At 40.6% G+C, this 16,476-nt stretch overlaps 1 protein-coding gene across 2 annotated transcripts in view; it reads right to left on the bottom strand.

Moving 5' to 3' along the window:
- LOC110529112 (SH3 and PX domain-containing protein 2A) overlaps positions 1-14,796 on the bottom strand; it is a 95,545-nt gene extending 80,749 nt beyond the window's left edge. For both annotated transcript variants that reach the window (XM_021611240.3, XM_021611249.3), the window contains exons 1-4: positions 14,345-14,796; positions 10,277-10,357; positions 2,012-2,087; positions 1,258-1,334 (exon numbers count right to left, since the gene is read on the bottom strand). In XM_021611240.3, coding sequence (XP_021466915.1) covers positions 1,258-1,334; positions 2,012-2,087; positions 10,277-10,357; positions 14,345-14,416 — 306 coding nt within the window. In that variant the 5' untranslated portion in view covers positions 14,417-14,796. The remainder of the gene's footprint in view (positions 1-1,257; positions 1,335-2,011; positions 2,088-10,276; positions 10,358-14,344) is intronic.
- Between the last annotated feature and the right edge of the window lie 1,680 nt (positions 14,797-16,476).

Here is a 16,476-nt window from a genome sequence, read left to right as displayed (position 1 = left end):
ATAGTATAATGCTCATTCACAATACTTCATGGAACATCATCAAGACAACGTTATCAGCTAATGTGGTCACATGTACCCTGGATTTCATCGACTGACTGACTCCATATGTGGAAGCCTGCCATTACATCACAAAAGGACTGTGTGTGTGTTCCTGTATAGTACGGATGTGGACGGCACAGTTTACACTTCAGTAAGGCCCTGTTACTCAGCAGTGGAGAGGATAAAGGGGAAGGAAGAGGGATCAGAACCCGGAGCAGGGATAACACAGAGGAAAACAGATGGAGGACGATAACTACCACAATCCTCTCTGACAGGACTACATCTTTGTCTGCTTTGAAAACGACTTCTACTGTTTGTATACACAATTAACAGATGTATATGATAGACATAGGTGCATACAGTATTTATATTATACTGTAAAACAGATCATTTTAGAACATTACATTTTTTTTGACTTTGGGTCACAAGAATCTACATTCAGCTCACAAGACAAGTTTCAGTTTTTTTCCACAATAAATAGGTGCGATTACAGCCCCACTTGGCAAGCCACCAAGTATCCCAGATCCCAGAAAGCCTGAAACAAATGAGGTTAGGTGGCTAGCTGTATTCATTTCTCCTTCTCAATTGCTGAATCATTCTGTTCTACAGATGCTGTGTTTGACCTGTGTGCCCCTATTTCCCTCCTTTCCTATATAAACCCACTACGTGGAAGGAAATGACATAAGAGAAGATAGAGCAGGACTTTCCTGTGGATGCTGGTGGAGGAGATAGCTTCTGAGGCCTGTCTCTACCACAGCAAACATGCTACAAAGACATTCAATCTAAACCATTTCTTGAAATGACTGGACTGTGTGAGATGAGGCTCCTTAGAAGGTTATGAGTAATAGATAGACCTCTTGCCATACATTAACGGGATACTTGGGAATGAGACCCTTTATCTACTTCCGTGGATACCATTTTTCTGTATCTGTCCAGTATGAAGGAAGTTAGAGAGTTTCTCCAGCCAATGCTAACTACTGTTAGCGCAATGACTGGAAGTCTATGGGTACCCTAAATGCTAGTTAGCATTGGCTCGAGAAACTACCTCTAACTTCTTTCATACTGGACAGAGTTATAAAAATGGTATCCATGACTACAGCTGACTCTGGGGAAGTATATAAAGGGCGTCACTGCCAAAATCCCGAAGCATCCCTTTAAAGCAGCAAACAGTGCATCATCAATTACTGTGAAGAAAAAAACGTGATAATTTGTTCTTACTCTGCAGTAGTCATCAAGATGCTTCAACCTTTTCACAGCCACGTCTCTGACTTGACTTCGCCGAAATAAAACTTTACCTGTAAAAAAGACTTAGCACTTTGAGTTGTCATTGAATGTGCTGTTTCTAAAAGCTACCACCAGGTGGCATGACATTAGCACAGACCCAAGCGTTCAGCAGTGGACCTTAAGAAAAAAGGTCTGGCCTATTATGTAGTAGGCCTATTCTAAATAGTATGTAGTACTCAAGACAACATTTCATGAAAAAGACCAATGTCAAATATGTGTGGGAAATGTGTGTGTGTGTGTATCTGTCTTTCTGTTACCCTGTCTGTCTGTGATAACAGTAAGAGGACTGTTTCTTTTCGAGTGACTAAGTGCACAGAGCCAACTCCCTGGCTAGGTTTTACAAGGCAGTGTAAACAACACTATCCAGACGTTTGGGAGCGGTGCAGCTCTCTGACAATGGCACTCTTCACTCCTTTGGGGCATGCTGAGGTTATCAGATTAGAGAGATTCTCTCTACCAGCCTCCCACTGCCATACCACAACCACAACACAGCCTTATTCACCCAGCTGGAACAGTGGAAAGAATAGAAATGTGGTGTGTTACAAAATGATAGAGAAACATGTCCTTTCTGTGTGTTCTTGGGATTCATTGCATTTTGTTTCATTGTGTTGTCAAACCCCCACCTCTAAAATGCTGCTATACTGGTTGATGAGTGCAGTATGTTCTCTGTACATGTCGGCATGCTCACCTGGTAAGAAGGGAATTATTCTCTTTTTGGGGTCATTCTGCCCTCCCTCCACTGGGAACTTGTCCAGGATCTGCATCTGGAATTAAAGCGAAATAAAGGACATCTTAACTTTTGTCATATTAAACAAATGGATAACAGTTTTCAATTAATCCAGTCCTAAGTACTAAGTAGTTTTTTTATGGTCAATACTATTTCAAACTTAAATCAATTACTGGTGGCAATAAAGTATATTTGATAGCTATGTGACAAACAAAGCCATTTAGCTATCAGCAATAAATGGGAGGAAGCTCAAAATGGAGGAATCTAGATGAGATCAGGAGGAGAACCACTGGGTCATGGCCTCTTCGCGTCAGTCGACCTCCCAATTAAATGACTACAATGTGGGGTGTAATTACATAGTCTCTGAAGAGCTACTATGTACCAGACACAGGCCCACTTTCAACTGCAGACAGCCTTACATCACTCAACACAGTCATCTGAAAACACACTCACAACAACAACCCCCAGAACTCACAGTTCTGTTGCATTAGTGTAGGTAGTCTAACCACATGAAGTGTTCTAGACATGTTAAACCTACAGTTGAAGTCGGAAGTTTACATACACTTAGGTTGGAGTCATTAAAACTCGTTTTTCAACCACTCCACAAATTTCTTGTTAACAAACTATAGTTTTGGCAAGTCGGCTAGGACATCTACTTCGTGCATGACACAAGGAATTTTTCCAACAATTGTTTACAGACAGAATATTTCACTTATAATTCACTGTATCACAATTCCAGTGGGTCAGAAGTTTACATACACTAAGTTGAATGTGACTTTAAACAGCTTGGAAAATTATGTCATGGCTTTAGAAGCTTCTGATAGGCTAACTGACATTTGAGTCAATTGGAGGTGTACCTGTGGATGTATTTCAAGGCCTACCTTCAAACTCAGTGCCTCTGCTTGACATCATGAGAAAATCAAAAGAAATCAGCCAACAATTGTAGACCTCCACAAGTCTGCTTCATCCTTGGGAGCAATTTCCAAACGCCTGAAGGTACCACGTTCATCTGTACAAACAATAGTACGCAAGTATAAACACCATGGGACCACGCAGCCGTTATACCGCTCAGGAAGGAGACGCATTCTGTCTCCTAGAGATTAATGTACTTTGGTGCAAAAAGTGCAAAATCAATCCCAGAACAACAGCAAAGGACCTTGTGAAGATTCTGGATGAAACAGGTAGAAAAGTATCTATATCCACAGTAAAATGAGTCCTATATCGACATAATCTGAAAGGCCGCTCAGCAAGGAAGAAGTCACTGCTCCAAAACCGCCATAAAAAAGCCAGACTACGGTTTGCAACTGCACATGGGGACAAAGATCGTACTTTTTGGAAAAATGTCCTCTGGTCTGATGAAACAAAAAATATAAATGTTAGGCTATAATGACCCTCGTTATATTTGGAGGGAAAAGGGGGACGCTTGCAAGCTGAAGAACACCATCCCAACCGTGAAGCACGGGGGTGGCAGCATCATGTTGTGGGGGTACTTTGCTGAAGGAGGGACTGGTGCACTTCACAAAATAGATAGCATCATGAGGGAGGAAAATTATGTGGATATATTGAAGCAACATCTCAAGACATCAGTCAGGAAGTTAAAGCTTGGTCGCAAATGGGTCTTCCCATTTGGGTCTTCCCAAATGACCAAGCATACTTCCAAAGTTGTGGCAAAATGGCTTAAGGACAACAAAGTCAAGGTATTGGAGTGGTCATCACAAAGCCCTGACTTCAATCCTATAGAACATTTGTGGGCAGAACTGAAAAAGAATGTGTGAGCAAGGAGGCCTACAAACCCGACTCAGTTATACCAACTCTGTCAGGGGGAAAGGGCCAAAATTCACTGGGAGTGTGATGAAATAAATGAAAGCTGAAATAAATCACTCTCTCCACTATTATTCTGACATTTCACATTCTTAAAATCAAGTGGTGATCCTAATTGACCTAAAACAGGGAATTGTTACTCAGATTAAATGTCAGGAATCGTAATTTTTTTTTTTTTTAACTGAGTTTAAATGTATTTGGCTAAAGTGTATGTAAACTTCCGACTGTAGTTTCAGAGACAGTTCTTGAACCATGATCATTGTCGCTACTGAGTGCATTAAAAATGGAGTAACCCAATAATAAAATCGAGTTAGGGCAACAGATGTGCATGAAGGAGAGGTCATTCTGGATCAAGTGGTCTTTTATGACGAGATCGCATAAAAATGCATTCTGCTGTGAATGCATGCATGCCTGCGAGTTTGCCTATGTGTGTTTGGGTGGTTGTGTGTGTGTGTGTACATATGTACTTGCATGTGTTCATGAGCGCATGTGTTCATGTAGCGTGTCATGTGCATCAATACACGAGTGCATGCATTGGTAAGTGTGAAAAGGTGTGTTCTTTTGCACCCTTTAAGTGTCAAGTGTATATCTGTTAGCGTCATGCTCACTGAGCTTCGGGTTTCCTGGTCTAATAAATCACTGCAGTGTGCTGTAGTAAACACATGCAGTGGGAGAGTCCTACAGTAACAAGCCTGCTCAGCTCCAGATGTGGTCCTGCTCTTCCTTGTTCCAGATGTGCTCTGGAGAGGGACTGATGCTGTGAACAGATGTATCTAGGCCAGGGGACTGGGCCAGGGCCAAAGTGGACCAAAGAGGGCGCAAAAGAACCAGGTGCACAAAGAGTCCCAGGCCAACTTGTCTGGGATGGAATGGTTGTTTGAGAGGGTTTTCCAGCTAAAGTTGGTTTAGTTATTTTCTTGTGGTTTTTCTCTCTCTCTCTGCTTCTGTTAATGAAACTTTACATCTATTTTGGACCTTGGTATTTCCCCCTCACAAACAAACAGAGACCGTAAATGAGGAGTTTCCTTTGAAGGGGAGAGCACTCAATATTGTCCTTTGAGGGTAAGGGGGAAAAGCTGAACAGTAAGAGCTGTCTACAGTATATAAATGGGAAGATGGGAAACTTTCATTTATATGGCAAAATGCTACTGACAAAAAAGCAAAGACTTAACTCTACTAAAACCAGATTCAATGTATCGTACAAAACAATGCAAAGAAACAAAATATGGTATAAGCTTACAGAGAGGCAAATCTGTTTTCATGTCATTACTCTACACACTGCCATTATGATGTCTACAGAGTACTCAACTGTACCTTCACTAAAGCTGGGCTTTTCTCAAAATTGCATTTCTCAAAAGAGATGCAGATAACATGTTACTTTGAGTGTATGGCACAGTCAGATAAACAATAAGCTCCTATTAGTTATCTGACTGTTTATCTGAGATTGTGCCACACACTCATAGTACCATGTTATCTGTATCACTGGTGGACATGATAGCAGTAGCCTGCTCCCCGCAGGCTAGGAGAGTTCTCTCCACACCTCTAACAGATCCCTGGCAAACAGAGAACATTCCCAATCCCAAAGTGATGATGGGATCCCTCTTAGGCACGACTGGATCTGCTCCAAACTTCCCGAGACAGGTGGGAGACCCATCATTCCCATGGAAACAAAGTAACAGCTTGGAATCACAACTCCCTGTGCGGGCATTTCTCCTGTTACATTTGTGTTACGGCAGCTTTAGTCAGTTGCCCAGGAGATATTATATTTGTGTATACAGTGTTTCTTTCCCAAAGTGTGCAGTTCAGTTTAATATGTTAAAAGTGCTGTGTCAGCCAAGTCTACCCTAGGGGCGGATTAAAATGCAGATGCTAGGATCTACTGCCTGGGGTTCGATCCCAGGCTGTGTCATTACCGGCCGTAACCGGGAGTGCCATAGGGCGGCGCACAATTGGCCCAGCGTCATCTGGGTTTGGACGAGGGGGAGGGGAGGGAGGGGGGGCTCATCACACTCTAGCAACTCCTTGTGACAGGCCGGACACCTGTTTCGGAGGACGCATGACTCGACCTTCATGAGACAAGATCGTAATCAAGAAATTGGGAGAAGGGGGAAAACATTACAACAAACAAAAAAATTCTAACAGCTATCTTTTACATTACTCCCTAACTGAAAAGATTGCCAAAAAGTCAGTGACTATGCTTCAAGTATATTTCAGATTGCTATACTATAAAAAGTATTCCTGAAGCACAGACATACATAAACAGAACACGAAGAGAGGAATAGGAGGGAGACAAAAAGGAGACAGTGAGTGTTGTTCAGCTCTCAGACAGAAAGAGGGTGGAAGAATGTTTGAGTGGGAAGCCAACTGAATTCCATGCAGTGGTTGTGTTCTAGCATCAACAGTACATTTATTTACTGCATGTAACTTCACAACAGAGAAATGAAAAGACAGAGAGGCAAATCTGTTTTCATGTCATTACTCTACACAAAACAATGAAAATAAAACCTAATATAACTCAAACGGAAAGCATTTGCATTTTTGCACAGTCCAGGCAGTGCTGAGAGGGATAGTTTGGCCTGCTATTTGTTCTGGTTCTGGTTGGATGTCTTGGTACACAGTACTCCTATGATTCCGATTGTATGCCCTTGCAGTGGCATATCCAGGGGATGGCCACAGCAGAAATTCTGAGATCTGATAGGTTCTCTCTGAATATATTGATCATTTTTACCAAGACGTGCACCGACAGCAAGACTCAATCTCACCGGAGAAAGCATCAGAGCAAGCGAAACAGCGTCCCTCTGTCTTAGTATGAGTAGCCCATGTATCTGATGCGGTCTGGCCAAACATCACATGGCATGTCATACTCTTTTTGGCAAGACAGTATCAGATAGATGGGCTGCAGATACTAAGACAGAGGGGCGCTGTTTGCCTTGCTCAGATACTTTCTCTGGTGAAATAGATTAAGCCTCTTGCGAATTGAAGGAACATTTGGAAACAAGGATAGACATGAATGATAAAATAATTTTGTACTAAGTTTTTTTATTGCTAACATTTTTGGGGCAGCACGGCTTCCCTTGGCATCCATGAATACACGCCACTTTTTAGGCTGAATGTCATGACACTTTGCGTTTGTAATAGCAACTAGCTTTCGCCGTCTCACGTCAGAATTAGATGTTCATTCACGTTTCTCAAATGTCAAAGTTCCAAACATCACATTTCAAAGTGTTTAAGGTGAAGTTTAGATGTTAACTCATAACTTTTAAGGTAAGGGTTAAGTTTAGGCATTAACTAAGAAATCTTAAGGTTAGGCTAAATATAAAACACTACTTTTGGAATACATATTTTAATTGGGGAACAGGAAAATGTACCAAACATACTGTAAGTTGAAGCATTTAATGCGTTTAACCACTATAATTTTTGTTTTTTTTAAATCGATTAAGGATCAAAATGTTATGGCCTCCCCTAAACTGGGTCTGTGCCCCACATTGGCCACCTCATTCAAAATGTACTGAACACGCCACTGCATCCTTGACCAATTACAGATGATGGCTAGCACACTTAGGACTGATCAATATCTCAACAGTTTATTGATGCTGCCTTCCATTGCTTTACTCAGGGTTTCATGATTAATACTTTCACACTAAAAATGACATCAAAGCTCGTAGGATTTTGGATAAGAGTTTTAAAAGTGAACAAACTTGTTACGGAGCCTGCTTATTTCAGTAGGAAACCAGGGCAGCAGACAAATTACAGTGCAGACAGAGATGCCGTTCTGATTCTGGTCCAAGTCCTGAACCCAAAAATAAAGTGACTAAGGGACCTTTAGACGAGTTTCCATCCGAGCGGAGAGTGAAGGGAAACGGGCCAACTTGCACACGCCACAATCGCCCAGTGGAATGTCATGACCTCTGTGTTATGTCCTCTGTGGTCCAAGGGTGTGGAGCGGGGAAGATCATTTCTCTTTGAGGGTAGAAACTCTGTTCGGGATAATTTCTGCTTAGTTCAAAATGAAATGTGTGGGTGAAAACATTTCTCTCAGACATACACACCAGAGATGATGTTGTAGGAACACAAGCTCTGTAACATTTTTACACCCAACAAAATTAAAGCCATTATTGAGCTAAATCTCAGGAACTGGTAAGAAATGTGTAGATTAATCATGTGTTTTTACACTCCACAAATTACATACTGTGAAATCAGCTGAATATGAAAGAGTGAACTGGATGGAAAATAATAGTTTATAGTGATTGCATCCCTGAGGAGAAATCACTAGAGCTGATGAGTGTGCTAGAGAGGCTGGCAAAACAAGGAGCAAGTGTACTTAAAGTATCCCTTGGAAGAAGGGTGATGGTTTATCTAACAGACAAATTACAAACTAAGCTAGTGAACACTTGCTAACAATACTACACATCTAGCTATCAAGAGCTACTGAATTTCAAGGACAAACAACTATGAGAGGCAATTTCATAAACCCATGAAAATTCATGTCCGGCTTTATGTTACAACTGTGTACACCAACCACCATTTTAATCTCAGATTTCATTCTTTCATACAAAATCATGCATATGATCCCTTGGCGAGCCAGAGAGTGCAAAGCACGTTCCTTTTCCCTGCCAGCTTCGAACTGAGTGTGTGATTGTGCTGAAAGGACAGAGAACAGAGCTGAGCCTCAGATGAACTGTAAGTGTCTGTTGGCACCAGGCACAAACACTAACACACACAGACAGGCTTTGTGTCTACTTAGCTTAAAACAAGAATAGAAGCCACTAGAGGACTTCATAGAACAGAGAGGAATGAAGGAGTGGATCAAACTAACTACTGCTAGAAAATGAATAATTTTTGACAATGAAGTACAGTGAAACGTCATAATCTTAGATGATGTATGTTGAAAAATCTAAAACTATTGGAAATATATGCATCACTAAAACACAGCGAGAAACTGTGTTTGAGTATCTACAATCTAGAGCATGCGGGAAGGATTCATTACTATATCCAACATGTAGTACAGGAAAAGCCACTCTTATCGTTCACTCTCATCATGTTTGGTGGTCATTTCACTCCCCAATGGCCATCCCTCCCTCCATCCTTCCCCCACCCCTCCTTCCTGATCTTGACTTCCCCTTTATTTCCACTCAGTGCATCTTGGGATTGAAGCCTGTCATCTCCTCAGCTGGATCCTATACCTCCAAGCAGGTCACAAAGCCCACTGGCCCGGTCACTCTCAAATTGGGCTACAATATAATCAAGTGCTAAACTAAATTGCTTCCACAAAAATACAAAACATTGTTCAGATGAGGACTTGGAGACATTGATAAAGATAACTAACCATGTTACTAATGTTATAACTATGAATCAATTTCCTGGATCGACCAATGAGTCTGCCCTTCTTCCTGTACATGGTCCCACATTATGGTAAATGATACATCATATGCTTTCAGTCAGTGCATAACAATACAAGGGCTGAACAACACCCTAACTGACTAATGGACCATACTGTATGACTGAGGACTAGTAAAAGGCAGTATCCCTCCCCATTCTCTGTGCGGGCAGGTGTTGACCTTTGTGCCTTACAGACACTGAAACTGAGCAAGAGCCAGGAGAAGGGGTCTCTGGAAAAGACTCATGTTTACAGAGACGGGGGATATGCTCCACTTCCATCAAACAGAGCAAGGGTCCCTGGAACAGACAAGGGTCCGACTTCAACAGTCACGAGACCTGCAGTACAGTCTGAACCCACACTGTTCAGAGCTGTGGCCTCCCTACATTCATGTATCTTCAGTGGGTTTCAATTGGAAAGTCTGGCATCAGCAGCTCAAGAAGTTTCCCTCGAGGGCATTGGTGTCCCTCCAACCAATAAAGGGGCAACTTCACCCCATATCCAATCTTTTAGTCTGAGGTCATTTTTTCCTCTCACCACTAGACTGCATGGGTGAATGGGATTTTCCCTACTTCCGCCAGGCACCAGTGGTCTTCAATGGGGCTTTTCAGTTGGGGCTTCCCCTGATTGAAACATCATTTTGTGGGGAACACACAGAGCATTGAGGTTTGACTCCCCACTGAGCCCCAGACGTCCAACACTCAAAGTTCATGTTAATGTAATCTCATAGAGAACCTCATAGCAATGTCTTTTGCAACCTATTCTAATAGATCATGAGTATTATTGCCCATTCAGAGGGCAGCAGGTCAGTTTGACAGGAAATCCAGGGTTGGGGAAAAGTGAGTGAGGAAATGTATACATGGAAAGACAAATAGATGTTAAAACATACAGATTGACCGTTTTAAATACACGTTTACATTAGTATAAGTTTAAGATGATTGAGTGCATGATCAAACAGATACTGGAACATGGTTCTATATCATTGTGCTATGGTGATATCAGCCAAAGGAAAAAATATATACTTTTACCTGGAGATCAAAGAATTTGCTGTATCTCCTATAGATGACATGAGAGGTGGAGTCAGAGTATGTGACATTGATGAGGTATGCCTACAGAAGAAAACAAACAAGGAAGATTCATTAACAAAGTCACATACGTCAGACATATACAGTGCCTTCAGAAAGTATTCATACCCGTTGATTTATTCCACATTTTGTTGTGTTAGCCTGAACTCAAAATATACTACTTTTTTTCACCCATCTAGACACAATACCCCATAATGACTAAGTCAAAACCAGTTTTAAGAAATGTTAGCAAATTTATTGAAAATGAAATACAGAAATATCTCATTAACATAAGTATTCACACCCGTGAGCGAACGTTTTTTTATTTCACCTTTATTTAACCAGGTAGGGAAGTTGAGAACAAGTTCTCATTTACAATTGCGACCTGGCCAAGATAAAGCAAAGCAGTTCGACAGATACAACGACACAGAGTTACACATGGAGTAAAACAAACATACAGTCAATAATACAGTATAAACAAGTCTATATACGATGTGAGCAAATGAGGTGAGAAGGGAGGTAAAGGCAAAAAATATATATACATATACAGCATGTTAGAATCACCTTTGCAACTGATTACAGCTGTGTCTTTCTGGGTAGGCCCAAGAGCTTTGCACACCTAGATTGTACAATATTTGCACATTATTTACAATTCTTCAAGCTCTGTCAAGTTGGTTGTTGATCATTGCTAGACAGCCATTTTCAAGTCTTGCCATAGATTTTCATGCCGATTTACATCAAAACTGTAACTAGGCCACTCAGGAACATTCAAAATTGTCTTGGTAAGCAAATCCATTGTATATTTGGCCCTTGTGTTTTAGGTTATTATCCTGCTGAAAAGGTGAATTTGTCTCCCAGTGTCTGTTGGAAAGCAGACTGAGCCACATCCCTCAAGGATTTTGCCTGTGCTTAGCTCTACTCTGTTTATTTTTATCCTAAAAAACTCCCTAGTCCTTGCCGATGGCAATCATACTCATAACATGATGCCGCCCTGACCATGCTTGAAAAAAATGAAGAGTGGTATTCAGTGATGTGTTGGGTTGGATTTTCCCCAAAAATAACGCTTCGTATTCAGGACATAAAGTTAATTTCTGCAAATGTTTTGCCGTTTTACTTTAGTGCCTTATTGCAAACAGGTTGCATGTTTTGGAATATTTGTTTTCTGTACAGGCTTCCTACTTTTCGCTCTGTCATTTAGGTTAGTATTGTGGAGTAACTACAATGTTGTTGATCTATCTTCAGTTTTCTCATGTCACAGCCATTAAACTGTTTTAAAGTCTCCATTGGCCTCTTGGTGAAATCCCTGAGCGATTTCCTTCCACTCCAGCAACTATGTTGGGAAGAATGCCCGTATCTTTGTAGTGAATAGGTGTATTGACACATCATCCAAAGTGTAATTAATAACTTCACCATACTCAAAGGGATATTCAATGTCTGCTTTTTTATTTTTACCCATCTACCAATAGGTGCCCATTTTTGCAAGGCATTGGAAAACCTTCCTGGTCTTTGTGGTTGGAATCTGTGTTTGAAATGTATTGATTGACTAAGGGACCTTACAGATAATTGTGTGTGTGTGTGTGTGTGGGGGGGGGGGGGGGGGGTACAGAGATGAGGTAGTCATGCAAAAATCATGTTAAACACTATTATTAGACACAGAGTGAGTCCATGCAACTTATTATGTGTCATGTTGGGAACAATTTTACTCCTGAACTTATTTAGGCTTGCCATTACAAATGGATTGAACACTTATTGACTCAAGACACTTCAGCTTTACATTTTTTATTAATTTGTAAACATTTCTAAAAACATATTTCCACTTTGACATTATGGGGTATTGTGTGTCAGCCAGTGACACAAAATCTTAAATTCAGGCTGTAACACAACAAAATGTAGAAAAAGTTAAGGGGTGTGAATACTTTCTGAAGGCACTGTAATACCACTTAGTTTTGACTGACCCAATGACACATAGAGAATTCCCTTCAGACTAAACTTCAGGGGGTCAGTAGAGGTCAAGCTAACTCATTAGGCCTGTCTGTCTGCACACACCTCATTAGAAGCCCGTGCCGGGTCAAAGAGGTGGTCAACAGGGTTTAATCATTAGCCATTTCATTTTGGGTTTTACATTTAAACAATTCAAGGAAATAATCAACTATTTACACTTCATTGGCTCCAACTTTGATAGATACTCTAGCTAGTTAGGCCAGAGTTGCATTTTCTAGTATTTTACAATGTTGTTTTGTCAGACTCTAGTCGACAGCCATGGCATAATCCCAGAGGGGGCTGTTGACTATAACTATATGGCTAGAGTGGGAGCTCTCCCTGGCACTTACTATGTAGGCCACAAACATTTGGACACACCCTTTCTTCTACTGCAGATGCAGGAACATATGCTAATTGTTCTGCATCTGCATGCGGTTTCTAAGTGTCGCTACACATTACTACAATCAGTAAAGACTTAACTGTCCTATTTGAAATCAATTCTTGATTTTATGCATAGTTCATTACAGAAATAGTGTGTTGCAGGGTGGACCAAGTTCCTGTACAGTTAATTGAGTGCAGACGACATGGCCAAATGCTTTGGATTAAGTGTTTAGGAAACAACAGTGCCCCTAAAGTGTGGTAAATATAGATCCCTTTGAGAATGTCTTACATACTGTGCATAGAGAGCAAATTTGGAGCTGTGCAGTAAATGGTAATGTCAGTTCAGACACCTCATTTGTTCGTATGACACACATTTACTATATGTAGAATGCGTTTTGGGCACTAGAGACTCATTCAACACATCATCAAGAGAGGTCCTCTCAAGCCCAACATAATACTGCTGAATGTACAATACATGTACAAAACAAGCACTTTCTGGTGTTGTTGTTGGACTGACAAAATAAAACTTGCAATAAAATCCAACATGGTATCTGACCATGTCCACAGTACTCTGCATGCAAGTCAGCATAATATCTGCATGACCAGCAAACTCTCAAGACTTTTTGACAAAGAGGCCAACGGATTCCACAGAATATCTCCATGCTGGCAGGATATTAAGGAAAAACACCTACCATTAAAGCTTGGGATGTGGACTGTGGAGACATTACTTATTTATAAGTAGTGTTTTTACTTATTCTTACTGGCTAAAAGCACAAGGACATGGGATTTCATCCAATGCAAGTTAAACACAGGCTTGTTATTTCATTTATATGCATTATAGAACATTTTTAAGAATGAACAAAATTGCTTTTTGGACAAAAGGTTATGGAAGGTATCTGAAAGAAACTGTCTTCTATCTCAAAACACTGTGGCAATACTGTAGTTGCCAAAGACTCTCAGTCCTTGTGCCCAGTGTCCCTCTCTCACCCATGCAAGGAAGTCACACTGTAACCTTGGAGACAAAAGACAAAGGGTTGCCTTTTTCCTCTCTCTAAAACAGGATAAGCATTTTCAGTTGCTTAGCTCATCGATAATGAGATTTGATTTATGTTTTACTCAAGGGACTTCCCAGGCCAGCAGGATCTCCCAATGTGATACCCCAGGGGGGAAGGCTTTGGGGACCTCAGGCAGTCCTGGTTACATGTATCCTCTCTCTGCTTAATTAATCCTATTGGATTTGGCAGACTAATTGATTTTCCTCTATGGAGACTAGCAATGTTCCTACTTGTTCCAGTGCATATAATTATACAATATAGATAACTCAATGTTTTACTTATTGACGGTTTTACTTGGATCGGCAGGTAGCCTAGTGGTTAGAGCGTTGGACTAGTAACCGGAAGGTTGCAAGAGTTGACAAGGTAAAAATCTGTCGTTCTGCCTCTGAACAAGGCAGTTAACCCACTGTTCCTAGGCCGTCATTGAAAATAAGAATTTGTTCTTAACTTACTTCCCTAGTTAAGTAAATGTAAAATAAAAACTGACAGCAGAAAATAAAATAATAAGCAAGTGTACGTATTTAAAATTATATAGACAAAACGTCAAGTTATTGTTTATGGTCATGAAGCACAAGCCAAGCACAAGCATTGTCAGAAATCAATAGAATATACTCACATAATGTTTGGAGGGATTCCGCCTCTTTTGCACATCCACAACTTTCACTTCAAGGACAGTTCGGAACTGCATCTTGAACAACTTTTGATCCAGTTGGTGGGAAATGAGTTACGTGTGGGGCATTTATGATCCTTTATTGTCAAGGAAAGTTTCGCAATTGTCCCAAAAAAAGACAATGTAGGCCTAAAAGAAAAGTCGATGTTTGTCAAGTAAAGTTTGGCGTAACAATGCACAACGTGCGTGCTGATCCGCTACATCCATCCAATGTAAGTTGTTACCAGCTGCATGTTATTTTTGCGGAGCAGGAAATACTGTAAACAACACACCGAAGGAGGGCAGCGGTTCGGGGAGCGCATATTGCAGAGCACTGCTGCTCAGCCCTCCTTGAAAGAAAAGTAGGTTGGCCCTTGTGTTGGACAGTTACTGTCCTTAAATGAGGGGCGGTGTGACTCTAGCCATTGTCATTTGTAGGGCTGATGAATTACTATAGCCTTAAAAATAGCGTGCTCCCAAACACATAATATTTATAAACAACTAGAATATAATAAAATAGAATAGCTTATTTAAAATTGTATAGTAGAATAGACGTATCTAAAGGGATTATATCTACCATGACTAGTTAGGCCTATCATTAAATAGGCCTATAGGCTACAGCAGGAATTTTAGGTCTGCTCTAAATAGGATTCCAACAATGACGCATATGGCATAGGCTACAAAATCGACCATTTCATAAGTCTCACGGGGTTATTTAAGTAGTCCAATCGACACAATGAGTATAAAGCAATACGCATTTTTACAGTTGAAATTCTGACACCCTACAAGTCCACTATAACACATTCAGCAAATTGCCATAGGACATGTTTTTGTAGTCTTAACAAAATGGTATTTCCAATAGTTCGTTTTATCTCAGTCTGTTAGCCTACTGTTTTCCCTGACCGCATTCCATTGTTGAGAAAGAAGTTGAAACAAGTGGCTATACTGCACTCTATTGGTCATCTTAAATAATGCATTCTATTGTTCTTGCTCATGAACCCAGAATTTACCTATTGTAACACGTGAGCGAAGCCTCGAGCCGACGCTAGCTGGGTCCTACTGTACCGAATACCGTGTTCTCCCACACTTACCCTGAAAACTCCCTCTGACAATATTCACCAACTCTAAAGAGGCTGTTGAAAATATTGAAACTGATAGCCCTGTAAAAGGTCGGGCTGCAACTTGGTCTCAGAGCATTATTCTGCACGTAAAACCGAACTTTCTATTTAGTATGATATGTTACGTTTGTATGTTATGTACGATCCCCACCATACTGTGTGGAGGTCCCAATAGAGCTCATCCACTGGCTGATTCGAACTTGCCAACCTGTACATTTCACATACATTCTGCATTTGAAATGTGAGAGTAGAGGCCAGTGAACACCTCTGACAATGTTTTGGTTTGTTTGGCCTACTACACAATCCAAATACACTGAGACTGGGATATTTATTAAAGTAAAACATATTCGTTCACAAAGTTTGAATTGTTTGTTTTCTAATACTTGTTTGTTGTCTTTTGTTTATGAGTTTCTCTCTCAGTGTCGAATTGCCAGGAACTGAGGTGTGTTCGCAAAAACACTTCACTGCGTGGACTCTACATTGGCCTTTTTTCTACATTGTCCTTTGAGAGGGATGGTATTGGTAGGCCTATTTTTTCAGACTATTAAAATTATTTGTCAATTGTTTAAATCTAATGCTCATTGAATTATTTAATTGCGGTTTAAAATTGTATATAAAACAAAAAGGATAATCTAAATAATGCATGAAATGCTACAAGAATGGGCCTATTCATGTTTAAATAATACATTTCCTGACCCTACCTGCTGTTGGAATCTTCCAAGTTCAAGACGGAGCTATAGGCCTATAACCAGCTCTATGGTACGCTTAACGGAAGGGCAGTGGTTGAGATCACACTAGACCTATAGGCAACAGCTATATTTGTTACGTTCACCTTCTGGTGAGGTTCCCTATCTGGGCATAATGTTCTGCAGTTTTTGCAGTTATTCCAGTAATCTCCAAATGTTCTATTTAGCTTTGCTTTTTGATGCTATGCTACTAACCTACTTACTTTTTTATTAAATATGTTTGTACAAAGTTCCT

Source organism: Oncorhynchus mykiss, chromosome 1 (genome assembly GCF_057628025.1).
Source record: "Oncorhynchus mykiss isolate SJ-2025 chromosome 1, ASM5762802v1, whole genome shotgun sequence".
NCBI lineage: Eukaryota > Metazoa > Chordata > Actinopteri > Salmoniformes > Salmonidae > Oncorhynchus > Oncorhynchus mykiss.
The sequence above is the reverse complement of the archived record's forward strand: the minus strand, read 5'-3'. Positions and strand labels throughout refer to the sequence as shown.